At 44.2% G+C, this 16,980-nt stretch overlaps 1 protein-coding gene across 6 annotated transcripts in view; it reads left to right on the top strand.

The window, feature by feature from the left end:
* The window catches only part of DGKZ (diacylglycerol kinase zeta), a 197,190-nt gene extending 192,247 nt beyond the window's left edge, over nucleotides 1-4,943 (top strand). For 4 of the 6 annotated variants that reach the window (XM_075326168.1, XM_075326167.1, XM_075326164.1 and 1 more), the window contains 2 exons: nucleotides 1,174-1,286; nucleotides 1,431-4,943. In XM_075326168.1, the coding sequence (XP_075182283.1) occupies nucleotides 1,174-1,286; nucleotides 1,431-1,503 (186 nt within the window). In that variant the 3' untranslated portion in view covers nucleotides 1,504-4,943. Of the gene's footprint in view, nucleotides 1-1,173 lie in introns of all 6 variants that reach the window. The other 2 variants (XM_075326169.1, XM_075326165.1) reach the window with 1 other exon arrangement.
* Nucleotides 4,944-16,980: the final 12,037 nt, after the last annotated feature.

Genomic DNA, 16,980 nt, shown 5'->3' with positions numbered 1-16,980 from the left:
TTTGCAATTTACCTCTTAAAATAAAAAAAATTCTGCTGTTAACGGAGAGGACTTAAATTTTCTCTAGTTTGTTGCCTACGTTTACCGACCACTGCTGCAGTGTATCAGCGGAGGCCGGTCTCCAAGGCAAAGGGTACAACACTTGCAAGCTCTTTGTTTTAGAGCTTGTAAACGCTGCTGTGAATCTGGCCGTGTTGCTGGATCTGACCAGCTTCACTTTCCCTACGCTTCTCCGATGATGCCGAGGCAAATCCGAAACCTAAATTGACAAATCACCAGGGATGTATTTTCTCTGCTGCAAGTAGATGAGACATAAAATCTCATGCACAATTCGGGATATAAGTATGGATGACCTATGTGAATATATGACTAGAGTTGAGCGGACTGTCAATAATCCGGGTCCGGCGGATCCGGAATCCGGCCCCATATATGTCAATGGGGAGCGGAATCCGGGGGGGGGGGTGGGAGAAGGAGGAGAGAGAAAGAGAATCGTGCACCCGGAATCCCGCGTCCGCTTCGGACTCGGATCTGCCGCTCAAACCGCGCGGATCCGGATTTTGCCGATCCGGGTCCGCTCAACACTATATATGACCTAAAAATGTTACTCCCGGCAAATCTGATACAGTGGGGCTCAATCATAAAGATACACAAATCTGTCTCTATTTGGGCCAAAAATGTTAAACGTGTGCCATGTCTTACTCCAGATATAGCATTGTTTTAGTCACCCATTTTTTAGGAATGCTCAACAAAGGCCATGGCCTACCGGAAAGTGGGCAGCTAAAGGGATTGCCCTAAATTGAGATCCCAAGCATCAAAATTGCACCACAGTTTGGCACAACCTAGTGACCCAAAGTAAGCCACGTAATAAATGATGTACTTAGTCCAGACAGTCTAAACATGCGCCAAATTTACCAAATAGGGGCAAAATGGCACCTGTTTAGATTGTGTAAGCGCGGTAGTAAATCTGACCCAATGTCTTATGTCTACTGCCGGAGATAAGTGAACGATCCTCTCCCTTCTGAAACAGAGTTGTGCCTTCTTCTTTTCTTTTTTTTTTTTTTTTTACGACAGCCAGGTCAGGGGGCGACGTCTGTGTACAGCGCTGCGGTAAATGTTCTCACTGAAACACATAAAATATACAAAAGTATAAAAACAATTGAATCTGTATTTCAGGGGGACACTCCAAAAAACCGGGCTGAGAAGGCGAAGGACTCGGAGCTAGCTGCGTACCTGGAGAACAAGCAGCACTATCAGATGATCCAGAGGGAGGATCAGGAAACGGCCGTGTAAGAAGAGGACTTTTTCCCACAAAAAAACCTTTTATTTGCTCCTTTTTTTTTTTTATTATTATTTTTAAATCCTAAACTTCCTTACCCCCTGTTCTGGGGGGAAACCTGCACCTTTCTCATCACCCCCCGTCTAACTTACAGGAAGCCTTACTTTCCATCTCCTGGAAGCCCCGCCAGGTGGACTCGGCACGTGCTGGAACCACTAGCTTCTTAATCCCGACATGTACGGAGACGCACTCAAGACCACACAAGCTGTGGCCGACCTTCAGAGACGATGGCTGTATCTTAAGTAACTTCACCCCATTTGCGATTTGCTTCCATGGTAGATACTTTCTTCTTCCTCTAGCGACCTGCTCACTGTGCTTAGCCCCGCGGTAGCTGTATTTTTGGATTCCCTCGTGTCCGGCTATTTAGGGCCCGTAGGCCGCGCTGTCCTCTTGCTCGTGTCTGAATATTTCTGTCGGATCCCCTTGGGCACACGACTGCCCTGATCTTGCACATATGGTCTCCGCAGCCGGGGCTAGTTTACATGCGTTCTTGACGTTCACCTCTCATACGACGGCTCTCGTCGATTTTATTTTTTCTCTGTAAAGATGTATCTGATGTTTTATTTTTTTCATTTTTTTTTTTTAATCCACATTAGTTGTGTGCCGTGTAGAAATGTATATACATATGTTCATGTCGTAGAACAGTGCGTCCTGCCTTTTCCGCAGATACTACCTTATTTATCAACCTGGTATCAGTAGACTTGTGAATTCGAGCAGGAGTAAAAAAAAATTTTTTTTTAAATATATTTTTTATTTTGTACATAAAATGTGCGACTTGTTCATGTCCAGGGTGTTATTGAAGTGTTTACACTGGATCGTAACGTCATCATGGTGTAAGCCATTGCTTGGTGTTCAGCATAACCCGTCAGTATAGTTCTGTCGACCCTGGTTCATTAATTTCATCCATTTATGCTTATGGCGGTCATTTTGAAGCCCTTCATGTTGGGAAATCCTGGCACAAGGACAATCGCTCACCCAAAGCGTGGCTTCGGCCTAGTAGTGACTGATTGCGTGCATCGGCCCAGAAAATTGCAGCCTGTGATAGGTGTGGGTTTATGGGTTCGGCGCAGGAGCCGTGTTGTGTATTTCTCACAGACGTCATGTTCAGTGTGATTTTAGTTATTTTATTTAACTTATTTCTTTTATTGTTGTTTTAATTCATCATTATGTACTGAGATTAGAGCGAAACCTCTGACACGACCGGATCCCGATCAACTCCGGACTTTATTTTCCACAATCTCTGTTGCTCGACAATCATAGATATACGTTAATTGTGAGGGCGAGTTGCCCTCAATCTCCAGGGTCACATATGGATCTGTATACAATCCGAAATTGTGAGGTTTTTTTGCTTTTTTTTGGAACTCCACCTCCGTCCTTAGCACTTTACCGTTAGAGTGCGCAAATTCAAAGCAATATGTCTGCGGTACGCAGAATGAAGTGCATTGAACCTGAATGTCTAATGTCCAGTGAACTGATCTCATGACCACCAACCAACCCACCGTTTGTGCGTTTCATGGCCATTCAGACCGGAAATGTTTTTGATTTATTTTTTTAAAATGGTGTTTTTGTATCATTTTGTCTTTTCATGCAGTCAGGTATGAAGTAGGCCAACTTCACACTGCGTTGTGATCTCCGTACAGTGGTCCCACCAGGGCTTTTGTCCGAATCCCCCTGCAAAACGTATTTTGGACTCATGCGCTGATTGGGCCATTGACTATAATGGTGCAGAGGGAGTCACCTTGTGCTCTGTTATGCACCATTTTCCATCAGGTGGACATAGTAGACTACATCTTGGTGTCCGCCTGCAGAAAGCGTATACTCCTGAAAATGGTGCAAGACAGAGCATACACTGACTTCCTCTGCACCATTATAGTCAATGGCACCGTCAGCGCATGCATCCGAAATCTGTTTTGCGGGGGAATTCAGATGGATGGGACATAACGGAAGTCAGAACGCAATGTGAAAGGGCCCTAAGAAAAAAGTGGAGCTTATATATGGAAATCGAAGCAAAAAGGTGGTGTTGCTCATAGTAACCGACTAGTTCCCAAAATTCCTGGACTTAGGTTCCACCCGTCCCAACAACAACCACCTGGGGTTTACATAAACTATGCCCCATTTTGGGCTGGTCTGGTAAATCTGGGACAGTTGGCCATTTTTTTTGTGTAACCTATACTGGCCGCATCTCCGGAAAAAGGGGAGACACATTTTTTGCTACAGTCCTAGAGCGAGGCATAGAGGGACGGGTAATAGATATGGACTTGAAAAGGGAACGTGGTCTTGTGGTGATTTTTGGCCTCGCACAAGATGCCAACCGAGCAAAGGTGGCAAGTACAGTGTAACTCAGAAAAAGAAGGACTTCATCTTATCGGTTACTATGAACTACGGGTCTATTTTCCTCTTGACTTTTTGGCATAGATCTGTGGTAAACACAATCAGGCTGCAGCCAAAATGTAGGCCTGAAACTAGTACAGTCACCAAGGAGTCTCGCCCATAGCAACCAATCAGACTGCAGCTTACATTTAGCCTGTACAGGTCGGATAGTGAATGAGGAAATCTGATTGGTTGCTATGGGCGACTGCGCCACCTCATTTTTAAATTGTGGGCCCAGCATGGTGGTCGATGCACTAGAACAACGTGGTCTCATGTATTTTAGAGAGAAATCTAATTTTCATTGCTATTAAAGAAAAGTATATATTTTATTGTAAAGAGAAAATATGACTGTCACTTTTATTACATATTACAGGGTAATTGCCCCCGGATGTTATAGTATTCACGTGTACTTGTTGCCCACACAAAATTGGGGGAGCCATTTTGTGGGAAGTCATAATGTCGTTATTCAGAGGTAATGTAAGGGCTCACAACATATACAAAAATACTAGAGCATGTGCGCCAATCTCCCCAAAGTCATCTAGTCGACCAACCCAGCGGGTACGCCTGGTAAGTTATTAGGAAGCCCATGTTATGCTCCACACCACATGACCAACTATATAGCAGTTATATAACGGACACCGGAGCGGAAGAGCAAAGCACATGTGCCGCTGCTTAGCTGGGGTAAATGTGGGTAATGAGGGGAACCCCTTTAATGGAGCTTTTCATTGTCCCCCCTTTAGTTCTGCCGTACAGCAACACATGCAAACGTATTCTGTGCATGCGCAAAATTAGTTCAGATTCACAACGGCGCATGCACGGTACAATATTGGGCAATGAATGTGCTCGAAAGGCTCTTTAAGGGAACCTTTATTGGAACTTACATTGGTGGCCTGTTTTTAATCATACCCATAGTAAAATAAGGCTGTCCCTACACTGCAGTACTGACACTTCCCAACGGCTTCACCCACTCATGCAAGGTGGGTTCCAGCTGTATTATACAGCTGATTCCCCACCCCGAATTGCAAGACGAGGGAGCGGCGTCCTCCCTGAGGGTCTTCATAGGAGATTGCTAAAATTACTAAATTACAATACACAGGTCCAGAAAAAAATAAAGTCAGAGATTAAAAAAATAATAATTTTTATATATATATGTGTGTGTGTATATATATGTGTATATACACACACATATATATAAAAATTATTATTTTTTATATAATATATATATATAATATATAGTGTGTGTGATATATATATATATATATATATACACATACACACTATATATATATATATATATATATATATATATATATATATATATATATATATATATATATATATATATATATATAAACACACATATATATAACACGCATTTTTATCTTTTTTATTTCTTTTATTATTATTTATTTTTTTTCTTAATTTAAAACAATTCCCTCAGCTTAATTTTTTTTTTTTAGTCATCTAATTTCACTAAGAAAATAGAGCAGGTCACGCTTCCCCCAATTTAGTGCCAAACAAACCTCCATCGCTTCCTGAAGAAAAAAAAAAAAAGCCCTGACACAACAGTTTTTTGGGTTTTTTTAACTATTTTTTTGGTTTTTTTACCTTTTTGAAAGACCCATAATTTTTTTTAATATTCTAAACCGTATAATAACTTATTTTTTTTTAATAAAATAATAAAACTAAATAAATCGGGTATCACCGTAATAATTTACACAGCATATTAAAGTTAATTAATAGTCATTTTTTCCGCACCATGGTAGCAGTATAAAAAGAAAAAAAATGGGGGTTTTTTTATGCATTTTACACAACAAGCTAAATAAATATTTTCTATTGCATTTCAGTACAATGTACTGTAAATTACATGGTGGCATTTAAAACAATTTGCAACAATTTTGTTTGCAACAAAACATAGGAAAAAAACCCTCTCCCCCGCCTTCCAAGTGCCAGAACTTTTAAAGCAAAAACAGTAAATGGTTGCGGTGGATAAAGGGTTAAAATATGAACTTGTGCTTATTATTATGGCCCACAAAATGGCTGCCTCCATCATGTTGGGCATCAAGTCCACTTTGTCCAGATGTCAGGAGACACGAAGCACACGGACTCTGCCGTTATTCCGTATTGTGACGTTTTACTGTTACAGCTGTTTTGTTTCTCGGGGTGCTGGATGGGGGGATTAATCCCACTAACTCTGCCCCCGTCCTCTTATCGTGTCCTCATCACCGTGTGTGCGCAATACTGGGTTTCTGTATCAGAACATGAGTGTGACCTCTGTTTTTATAGCAGTCGTGTTAGTGATTGTCTCACTCTCGCCACCATCGCACTCGCGTTGCGTTCGCCTCCGCTCTCCTTCCGGGGAGATGGCGGCGGCAGCATACCACTTGTCACAACTACGTATTGTTTTCTTGCCATTGAAATAAAATATTTACGTATTAACATTGTGGTCTGCTGCATTTTTACTTGTTTTTTCCAGGTATTCTTAAATTGGTTGTCCAGTTGATGATTTTTCCAGCAGATTTTTTTTTTCCTTTTTAAAGGGTTAAAAAGAAGGTAAACTAGTAATATTCCTCAATAGTGATGAGCGAGCATGCTTGGCACTGCTCCATACTCAATCGAGCATCGGGGTGCTCGGCACTGCTCAGTACTTGATCGAAAATTACAGGTGTTCTATTGCCATGATCGAGACCCCACCCCGCATGTTTCGTAGCGGTGTTTCAGCCACTAAACATGCAGTGATTGCCTGTCAATCACGGTAATGCCATATCCATGCTGGCTATGGGCATTACAATGATTGGCCAGCTGCATCACATAATCAGGTCTTGCATGAAACCCGGAGGTGTGATGATCAGCACACTGCAGTTCAGGGAGAGTTGATGGGAGCTTAGATTAGAGCAGATATATAAGCAGGGTTTATACACTTGCACTCTTTAGTGGCTTTTATGTGACACTAAAGTGTGTTTTTTTTTAGCCTGGTTTAATTTAATAAATAATTTTAAAAAATGGTCTGAGGTTCCCACCATTCTTGATAATACCAGCCACGGCTTTACCCTGGTTGTTTATCAGGCTGAGAAGGCCCATGGCTATTGGACCCTTCCCAGCCTAAAAATGGCAGACCGCAGCCACCCCAGAAGAGGCGCATCCATTATTTGCTTCAGTTTTGGCACTTCGCCCCAGGTGTTCCCGATTTGACCTGGTGTGGGTGCAATTGTGGCAATATTTTTCGGGGTTAATGTCAGCTGTGAATTGACTGCCAGCATCAATCCCAGGAGTTGGTAATCGAGAGGAGTCTATCAATCACCTCCATTACTAACCCAGTAATTGTAAAGTTAAAAAACACACACACAGGAAAAATATAAAATAGTTGAACAAAGACTCCCCCGTACTATCCCTTGTGTTCACCAATTTATGAGAAAACAAAACAAGTATGAAGATCCAGCGTAATCCATTGTGTAGTGCTCCCACAATGTTCCTCAAATCCGTATTTCAACCTATGAAACCTTGTTCAGAGAATGAGGCAACATACGGGACTCCCGGTCTGCGCCAGACCCAGAATTTCTCATATTCAGTGACGTCAGTAACTGTGACCTCACTGCATGTGAGTAATTCTTTGTCTGGGAGTGACCTATGGAGCCTCATTCTCTGACCTACGCGCCATAAGTTGAAATACGGATTTGGGGGATATCTTGGGCCTGCTACACAATGGCTTACGTCAGACCTTTGTTTTTATTCCTTTTTTTTTTTTAATAAATTGGTGAACGAGGGATCGTGTGGGGGAATCTTTATTCCAATAGACGTTTTTCCTGTATATGTGTTTTTTAATTTTAGACTTACTTGGTTAGTATTGGGGGTGTCTGATAGCAGCGCCACTATAGTTTAAACCTCGTGGCTCCCGTCTCGTGTGTACGGTTGAAAAAGGTCGAATGACCGAAATGTCAAATATGTAAACAGGCGCCACATTACCCTTCAATAAAGCCAAATTTCGATTACTAATTTGAGTGCCGGATTCTTTTCCTCACATTTCCAGTAAGGGTGCACTGAAGAGCACAAATGTAAAGCACACACAGAAGTAAGGGCAGGGTTCCTCTGACTTCGAAAAAAAAATTTGATGATACAAAAACAGCTGTGCTGTAAATCCAATACATCACGTTGTTGGCCATGTGGTTCTGGGCTTACTGACAGTATCTGCCAGTAAATGGCGTCTTCGGATAGTACCATAGATCCCGTCTTGTCTACTGCAGCCCTTACTTGACCTATTTATAACTCTGGTTTTGGACTTGGATCAGTTCATTCTGAGCCACTTGGAGTCTATCCCGGATTTCTAAGGAAAATTTCACAATGAATTTTAAAATAACAGACTAAAAACAGGGTGAAGACTGCGCTTCATAGTATTGAGCATTCTGATGGACATAAACGGGCTCAAATTGTGTGTGCCACATGTATCTGTCACGCCCCTGGACTATCAGGTGGTCACAGGGTACTGCACAAGCTGCCCATCCGTGCAGTATTCCAAGTCCCTCATGGTTCTGGGTCCCTATCTTATTGGTGTTGCAGCCAACAGCAAATCAAATCCTAGATATACCCTGAACCACACCCACCAGGCACACCAGTGGACGGCTTGAGTGGAACAGAGTCGCCCACCTTGGGGGGTCAGGGAGGGGAGGTGAGTAGAGTCATCAGTCTGTCAGTGAGTGGAGAGTTGGGAAGTAGCCCTCGAGCTGTGAGGAGCTCAGAGGAGTTTGGGAGTGGTGGCTCCCAAGAGAAACTGTCTAAGTTGCAGACGGTGGTCTGGACCTAGAGGAGTCGGACCCCCGGTCGCAGGGGATTGTGGCTAGGTGCCTGCACCTGTCAAGGAGGAGGGTCAGCAGCCTGGGACTGTCACCGATCCAGGACCGAAGGCACGGCGGGGTACACGGACCCTAGGTCGGGGAGCTTCAGGTAACCCGACAATTCACCTGAGGAGAACGGAGCCTTTATGATGTTCCCACCCACTTCAGAATCGGAGCACTAGTGCAACGAGGGGGATAGGGCCTTCCAACCAAAACGGTCCAGAAAATCCCAAGCGTGAGCCCTGAGAGCAGGCTCCCACACTTAGCCGCAGTGGGGAGCGGGGCCCGGCAAGTTTCAGACTACTGGGCCACTACGTTGAAGTTAAACTTAGTGCCAGGAGGCCAGCCACGGATCACCAGGCAACACCATAGGGGACGGGACCAGGGCGTGCTCCCCTTAAGCGGCAGCGATACCCTGAGATTTGGTTTATCCGGTTTCCAGCGTCTGCCTATTGACTGAGTGAGTACCTGAGTGACCCTGCATCCCACCGAGTCCCGGGGCCTTCCCCTACCTGTGGAGGGCGACAACACCTTAGCTACCCTACTCCGTCACCCCGGGTACTCCCAACGGCAGCGCCGGTACTCCCAATTACCATACACCACGGGTAGCGACATGAACTATCTCTCCCCTGTAAATACCACCCTTCTTTATTCGTGGCTCGAGGGTCTCCGCACCCGGGGGCTAGGGGCCGCACTCGAATGATCACCCCCGGATCCGAGCAGTTCGGACCACTGCAGGGGCGGCACATATCTTTCCTGCAAAAAAAAATATATAAATAAATTAAAACAAAAAAATTAAAAAAAATAAATAAAAATATATATACATACACACTGTATATATTTGTGTATGTATGGAAGATTTGGATTAAGTACCATAAAGCAAGGGCTAAACAAGATTGTGAGGTTATACAATGCTGCAGTGCAGAAAGCACCACACACTATTGCTGTGACCACATGCCCCCCCATTGTGCTGGACATTGGACGCTAAGGTGTGCACTAATGGATCACCAACTCTACGTAGCTCCAGTGGGGAGTACGGAGAATGAAATAATGGAACCACCACCATCTTCCTGTCCCAATGTAATGTACAAATGATTCAACTTTATCCTATAATACGTTTTCCAGAAATTCAAGATGGAAATTTACAATAACCCCAAAGACCATTTGCACCAATAGAAAGGAGCTTTTTGGGATTTTTCTTTTTGGTGTTCACTTTTTGAATTGAGGTTTTGATATTTGTGTAGATTGAAATTGGATTTGCACCATGATGTTGAGTGATGAAGCTGTCAGGGCATGCTGAGAGTTGTAGTTTCCAATAGCTAGGTTGTCTTTGAAGGTTGCGAATGCTTTCCAGGCTATTGGCTGCATGACCAGTCATCTGTTAGCTCCTTGAATGTCTACATCTCTGTTCACATCAGCGCTAGTCTCTTCTGAGATGTAGCAAAAGCAAGACAATGACAGACACCAATTGTCCTCTAGTGGCCGTCTGTCGCTAGTGTGGAAGTACAGTTAGGTCCAGAAATATTTGGACAGTGACACAAGTTTTGTTATTTTAGCTGTTTACAAAAACATGTTCAGAAATACAATTATATATATAATATGGGCTGAAAGTGCACACTCCCAGCTGCAATATGAGAGTTTTCACATCCAAATCGGAGAAAGGGTTTAGGAATCATAGCTCTGTAATGCATAGCCTCCTCTTTTTCAAGGGACCAAAAGTAATTGGACAAGGGACTCTAAGGGCTGCAATTAACAATGAAGGCGTCTCCCTCGTTAACCTGTAATCAATGAAGTAGTTAAAAGGTCTGGGGTTGATTACAGGTGTGTGGTTTTGCATTTGGAAGCTGTTGCTGTGACCAGACAACATGCGGTCTAAGGAACTCTCAATTGAGGTGAAGCAGAACATCCTGAGGCTGAAAAAAAAGAAAAAATCCATCAGAGAGATAGCAGACATGCTTGGAGTAGCAAAATCAACAGTCGGGTACATTCTGAGAAAAAAGGAATTGACTGGTGAGCTTGGGAACTCAAAAAGGCCTGGGCGTCCACGGATGACAACAGTGGTGGATGATCGCCGCATACTTTCTTTGGTGAAGAAGAACCCGTTCACAACATCAACTGAAGTCCAGAACACTGTCAGTGAAGTAGGTGTATCTGTCTCTAAGTCAACAGTAAAGAGAAGACTCCATGAAAGTAAATACAAAGGGTTCACATCTAGATGCAAACCATTCATCAATTCCAAAAATAGACAGGCCAGAGTTACATTTGCTGAAAAACACCTCATGAAGCCAGCTCAGTTCTGGAAAAGTATTCTATGGACAGATGAGACCAAGATCAACCTGTACCAGAATGATGGGAAGAAAAAAGTTTGGAGAAGAAAGGGAACGACACATGATCCAAGGCACACCACATCCTCTGTAAAACATGGTGGAGGCAACGTGATGGCATGGGCATGCATGGCTTTCAATGGCACTGGGTCACTTGTGTTTATTGATGACATAACAGCAGACAAGAGTAGCCGGATGAATTCTGAAGTGTACCGGGATATACTTTCAGCCCAGATTCAGCCAAATGCCGCAAAGTTGATCGGACGGTGCTTCATAATACAGATGGACAATGACCCCAAGCATACAGCCAAAGCTACCCAGGAGTTCATGAGTGCAAAAAAGTGGAACATTCTGCAATGGCCAAGTCAATCACCAGATCTTAACCCAATTGAGCATGCATTTCACTTGCTCAAATCCAGACTTAAGACGGAAAGACCCACAAACAAGCAAGACCTGAAGGCTGCGGCTGTAAAGGCCTGGCAAAGCATTAAGAAGGAGGAAACCCAGCGTTTGGTGATGCCCATGGGTTCCAGACTTAAGGCAGTGATTGCCTCCAAAGGATTCGCAACAAAATATTGAAAATAAAAAATATTTTGTTTGGGTTTGGTTTATTTGTCCAATTACTTTTGACCTCCTAAAATCTGGAGTGTTTGTAAAGAAATGTGACAATTCCTACAATTTCTATCAGATATTTTTGTTCAAACCTTCAAATTAAACGTTACAATCTGCACTTGAATTCTGTTGTAGAGGTTTCATTTCAAATCCAATGTGGTGGCATGCAGAGCCCAACTCGCCAAAATTGTGTCACTGTCCAAATATTTCTGGACCTAACTGTATACATAACCTCAACTGCAAAGTGAACAGTAAGTGGATCAGCACTGTGTCGTACAGTAGCAAAAGAACAAAAATGATTGACGCCAACAACACCGGCCAAACCTTATCGACTAAGGGCCGTCTTCCATGGTCTTTGGAATCTGCAACTAAAGGTCCCGTTACACGCAACGACATTGCTAACGAGATATCGCTGGGGTTACGGAATTCGTGATGCACATCTGGCGTCGTTAGCGGTGTCGTTGCGTGTGACACCTACGAGCGACCGCTAACGATCCGAAAAACGGCAAGAATCGTTGATTGTTGACATGTCGTTCCTTTCCCAAATATTATTGCTCATTTTGGACGCAGGTTGTTCGTCGTTCCTGAGGCAGCAGACATCGCTACGTGTGACACCGCGGGAACGACGAACAACAGCGTACCTGCGTCGTCCTATAACGAGGTGGGAGTGACGTTAATGCGGCTGCTCTCCGCCCTTTTGCTTCTATTGGTGGGCCGCTGTGTGACGTCGCTGTGACCCTGCACGAACCGCCCCCTTAAAAAAGAGGTGGTTCGCCAACAGCGACGTCGCTAGGAATGGAAGTATGTGTGACGCGTACTAGCAATATTGTTCGCCACGTGCAGCGATTTGCCCGTTATGCACGCACAACGGGGGCGGGTGCGATCGCTAGTTATGTCACAGCGTGTAAAGTGGCCTTAAGCCTTCAACACAGAAGTGAACACAGCCTAAAACCCACAGGCAAACTGAACAAGTGCAATTGTGTCCTCCACATTTTCCAGCCTAATCAGACTCCATCTTGCACACTCCCTGGGCCCTTGTGTCCTCTCTGAAGCAAATATTGAGAAATTGATTCCTCCACAGCCATCTTTTCAAACCTTCGAGAGACCGTGAGCAATTTTGGTTGAACATTGGACCTTTAAACCCTCGGGGCTTCTACATATTCTCTAGACCGCATGAGTCATTCTGTCAGACACGATCATACGCCCTATTGAGAAATCTTCAAAACCCTCCACTTTTGTTTCTTTACCGGATAATGCTACAGCTGAGAAACATTGGCGCCCTTTCACACTCCGCCGCGCCATTGTCCTCGCCAGCTCTGCTCATTTGCCGTCCATGGATCACACTACTTGTTGCAGAGAATCAGAACTAAAATAAGCTGCCAAACCTTCTGCTAATTACTATTTTTATATTTTTCATCTTTGTTTTTTTTTTACTCTTCATTTGTAGATTAGAATAAGACATAAATGACTTTGCTGCATTGCGACAGTGAAGTGTGTGGGGTCTGCTCCGCGGGACCTCTTTTATGGGGTCATTGCTCGCCACCTTCTGTGTGAGCAGACTCTTAATTTGAGCGATTATTAAACATGGCCGTGTTCATTCCTCTTCCAGCGTGCACCTGGAGATCAAACTTTGATCCCAGCTATTATGTAGATTGCCGTTCTTTGTAATTAGCCTCTCTGCTATGATAGTTAGAAAATCGGCTGCTGCAAAAATTCCTCTACAGATTTGCAATCATTATACATGAGTATATAAAACTGTATTCGGAATTGTTCTAGCAAAAAAGCCTTTTGGGGTCCTTTAAAAGCTTTATTCACTACTAACCAAGATAACCCCTATCCATCTTGCTGATTGCTGATGGTGCAACTGCTAAACCCTGCACCAGGTCTAAGAAAGTGTCTCTAAAATGCCCCATTAAAGTGGAGGCATCACCGACGATTTCATTGTCTATGGGACTGCTGTACAAGATGTTATCTCTGGTGGTACCATCCCTCCATTCTAATGGGATCATCGTCGTTCCTGAGAACTGGGCTCTGAAATGCCCCAAGGTTGGACGCTCAGTGATCAGTTTATCACCTATTCTGTGGATAGATAATAAAGGTTTATTCCCAACTGGGAACATTATGGGATCAGGCCCGGTGTCACACTAGGTATGGAGTAGTACCAAGTGAAAGGGAAGGTAAGGAAATCCTGTGTCTAAGGAATGGGGAGATGGTGACCCCCTGACCAAACCTATCGCTGGGCCCTGGTTCCCCACACCACCCTAGATAGGTTCTGCACCTATGCGCCGATCCGGATACCTCACCATGGCTGACCATGAAATAGGCCCTAGGTTGGAAGCGGATGGGAATAAGCATTTAGTCAACCCCACTAAGCTCTAAAGAAGACACAGGGAACGCAAACAGGGGAAAGTGAACGAACAACTTATCTCCAGATGACTCAGGGAAAGGAACTGCAGACAACAAGTTTCTCCAGATGAATACAAGCCGACTGCTTGCACTGAAGACTTGTTAAGGGTATTAGACCTCTCAGCAGCATAGAGTATGGGGAAATAAGGTTATATAGACACCAAGGGAAGTGCTGATGAAAAATAGCTGAAAGGCTGAGGAACTACGCAGGGCCCTAAAGGGAAAGAGATTAAAACCAAGCAGAGGAGATACACAGGATACAAAATACAACAAACAGGAATAATAGAAGGTCTGGGAGTAGTTTGCACAGCCTAATGCTGTGACCTTCTATAGCCAGACACCATAGGACTGTCTGTCCTCGTGACACCCGGTTGCTACTTTTGCTTTTCCTCTTGATGCTAGAAATTTCCATCCTAAGCCAAGTACATGGTTTAAAATATGGCAACTTTGATTTATCAAAACTGGGCATCCCAGACTGTGCAGACAATTACACCTAATCCAGGGGTTTCTGCCTTGAAATATTATGGCATCCCCTTATGATTGTTTGTTTTTAATTGGAGAACACAGGACGGTGCCTGGGATCTGCATTCAGAATAAACTATTCATTGATTTCACTGATTAGAAATGCAAATTCCCTGACAAAGAGCATGACTGTAGCACATGGTCACAATTATCACTCTGTCATTTGCATATTGACAAGGGCTGGAATGTTCTCACCAGGTGGAAGTACAAATGAAGCTAATCATGGCTATGAATAGAGAGCAGTGCTGCGGGGTCAGGCCTTTTGTAAGGGTCATTGAGTGCCGTTTTTTGGGAACATTTGGCAGTTTTTGTTTAGGACCACCTGTCGCGTGCTGCGGTATGCCTCTGATGTTCAGGGGGATGTAGAGCTCTGATGTCACTAACAGCTAATGACATCATGAAAATGTTTGAAACTTATGGAATAGGGGACAGGGAGTTTATACTGTGTATATGAGCCCCTATAAATTCAGATTTAGGGCTGACATTGGTGGTGGTGACCAGTGTGATTGTACACATCTCAGAAGCCACTCTTGATAATGGGGCAGTTGCACCTCTTTGCATCCACCCCTGCTGATGAGGCTGGTGCAGAGGGCTCTATAGCCATTCCTGCTGACGGAGCAGTTGTACAAGTCTCTGTAGCCACCCTTTATTATGAGGCTGTTGCACATTTTTGCATCTGCCCCTGCATATGAGGCTGCAGCAGAGGCCTCTGTAGCCACCCCTGCTGATGGCAGTTGCACGTTTTTTTCATCTACCCGATGATTGAGCTTGTTGCACATTTTTGTATCCACCCCTGCTGATGGGGCTGTTGCAGAGGTCTCTTTAGCCACCCCTGCTGATGGGGCTGTTGCACATTTTTTTCATCCTTTCCGATGATGGGGCTGTTATGGAGGTCTCTGCACCCACCACTGCTAATGGGGCAGTTGTGGAGGTCTCTGCACCCACCCCAGCTCATGGGGCTGTTACACATTTTTTCACCCACCCCGATGATGGGACTATTGCGCGTCTTTGCATGCACCTCGATGATGGGGCTATTGCACGTCTTTGCATCCACCTCTGCTGGTGATGAGGCTGGTGCAGAGGTCTCTGTAGCCACCCCTGCTGACGGGGTAGTTGTAGATATCTCTGTAGCCACCCCTGCTGACGGGGCAGTTGTAGAGGTCTCGATGATTGGGCTTGTTGCACATCTTTGCATCCACCTCTGCTGGTGAGGCTGATGCAGAGGTCTCTGTAGCCCCCCCTGCTGACCAGGTGCTACAGTTGACCCTAGATGAAGCTATAAGTACCATATAGTGGTATTTACTTTGCAGCATGTGGCTCTGCTACTTTGGCACTGTGCAATATATTTTTGCTATGGTGGTACGGTATTGAAGTATTCTTTGACCATAGTATGGCTTTATTTGTGCTCTATGTTTGGGGCTTACAATAACACACTGTATGGTAAAGTTATTTATACACTATATGACAGCACACCATTATTATAGTGGGGAGTGTGCAAAAGAACGTACCTCATTATCCCTATCCAGTGTAACACCGGCCATATCTGCATTTTTTCTGCTGTAGGGACTGATGATGGCACTGGATGACGATGCATAATAAAAGTCAGGACTGAGTGCAAAAGATGGTGACAGGTCCCCAGTCTTCATTTTGATGAACCTCACAAATATCTATCGTCATAAAAAAAAAAGTGTATAATAGTTTGCAGAAAGCGCCAACAAATCTGGTGCCTGAGGGGCCGTCACCCCCTACCAGACAGGAGTCATTTATTTCCATTGCTTATGTTGCAGCCACATATACCACGGCGCTGTACAGCTTGTTGGGCAAAGTATGTAAATGATGAATATGGAAGGGAACCCGAGCAAACATGGAGGAGCCTGTGGTACAGCAGGGACGCTCTGACATAATGTGAATTGGCGTCTAGAAGATCTGACGATGTCTTTGTTTTTCAAGAGAATTTCAGATGGCAATTTCAATGTACTTCCTATAAGATCTAATATATAATATAATCCACGTGTGATGGTGCGAGCCTGCCGCTACCAGCGACCCCGTGCCATGCACACCCTGCGCTCTGCTTTATGTATATGACAGCCGGATTATCTTGTGTATACAATCTGTTATCTCGGGGAAGAAGCCTGCGTCATTTTACCCCCTTTGTATATTCTGCCAGACACAACATAAGGATTTTTTCCTATTACACAACCATCAAAACGAATGACTAGGCCTCAGCTAGAAAAGCTGCCTATACAAAGAACAGGCCCCGTTGCCCATAGCAACCAATCAGAGATCAGCATACAGCTCTGAAACAGCTGTGCTCACATGAAAGCTGCACTGTGATTGGTTGCTATGGACAACAAAGACTGTCATAATAAATTTGCCCTAACTCTACTAAAACAGTGAGCATCTGCTTCATTATCAACCCGTCCCCAATGTGTCATGTAATGTGACATCCCCCATTGAGTGCAGGTGTGGAGCCAGCCCAGCATTACAGTATATAGAGCAAGTGATCACATTCAAAGCCTATAAAGGGTCACAAAAAAAAAAAATCATTAACCTGTGGGGTGCCAAATTAAAAGAAATTGAA

Source organism: Anomaloglossus baeobatrachus, chromosome 10, assembly GCF_048569485.1.
Source record: "Anomaloglossus baeobatrachus isolate aAnoBae1 chromosome 10, aAnoBae1.hap1, whole genome shotgun sequence".
NCBI classification, from domain to species: domain Eukaryota; kingdom Metazoa; phylum Chordata; class Amphibia; order Anura; family Aromobatidae; genus Anomaloglossus; species Anomaloglossus baeobatrachus.
The sequence above is the reverse complement of the archived record's forward strand: the minus strand, read 5'-3'. Positions and strand labels throughout refer to the sequence as shown.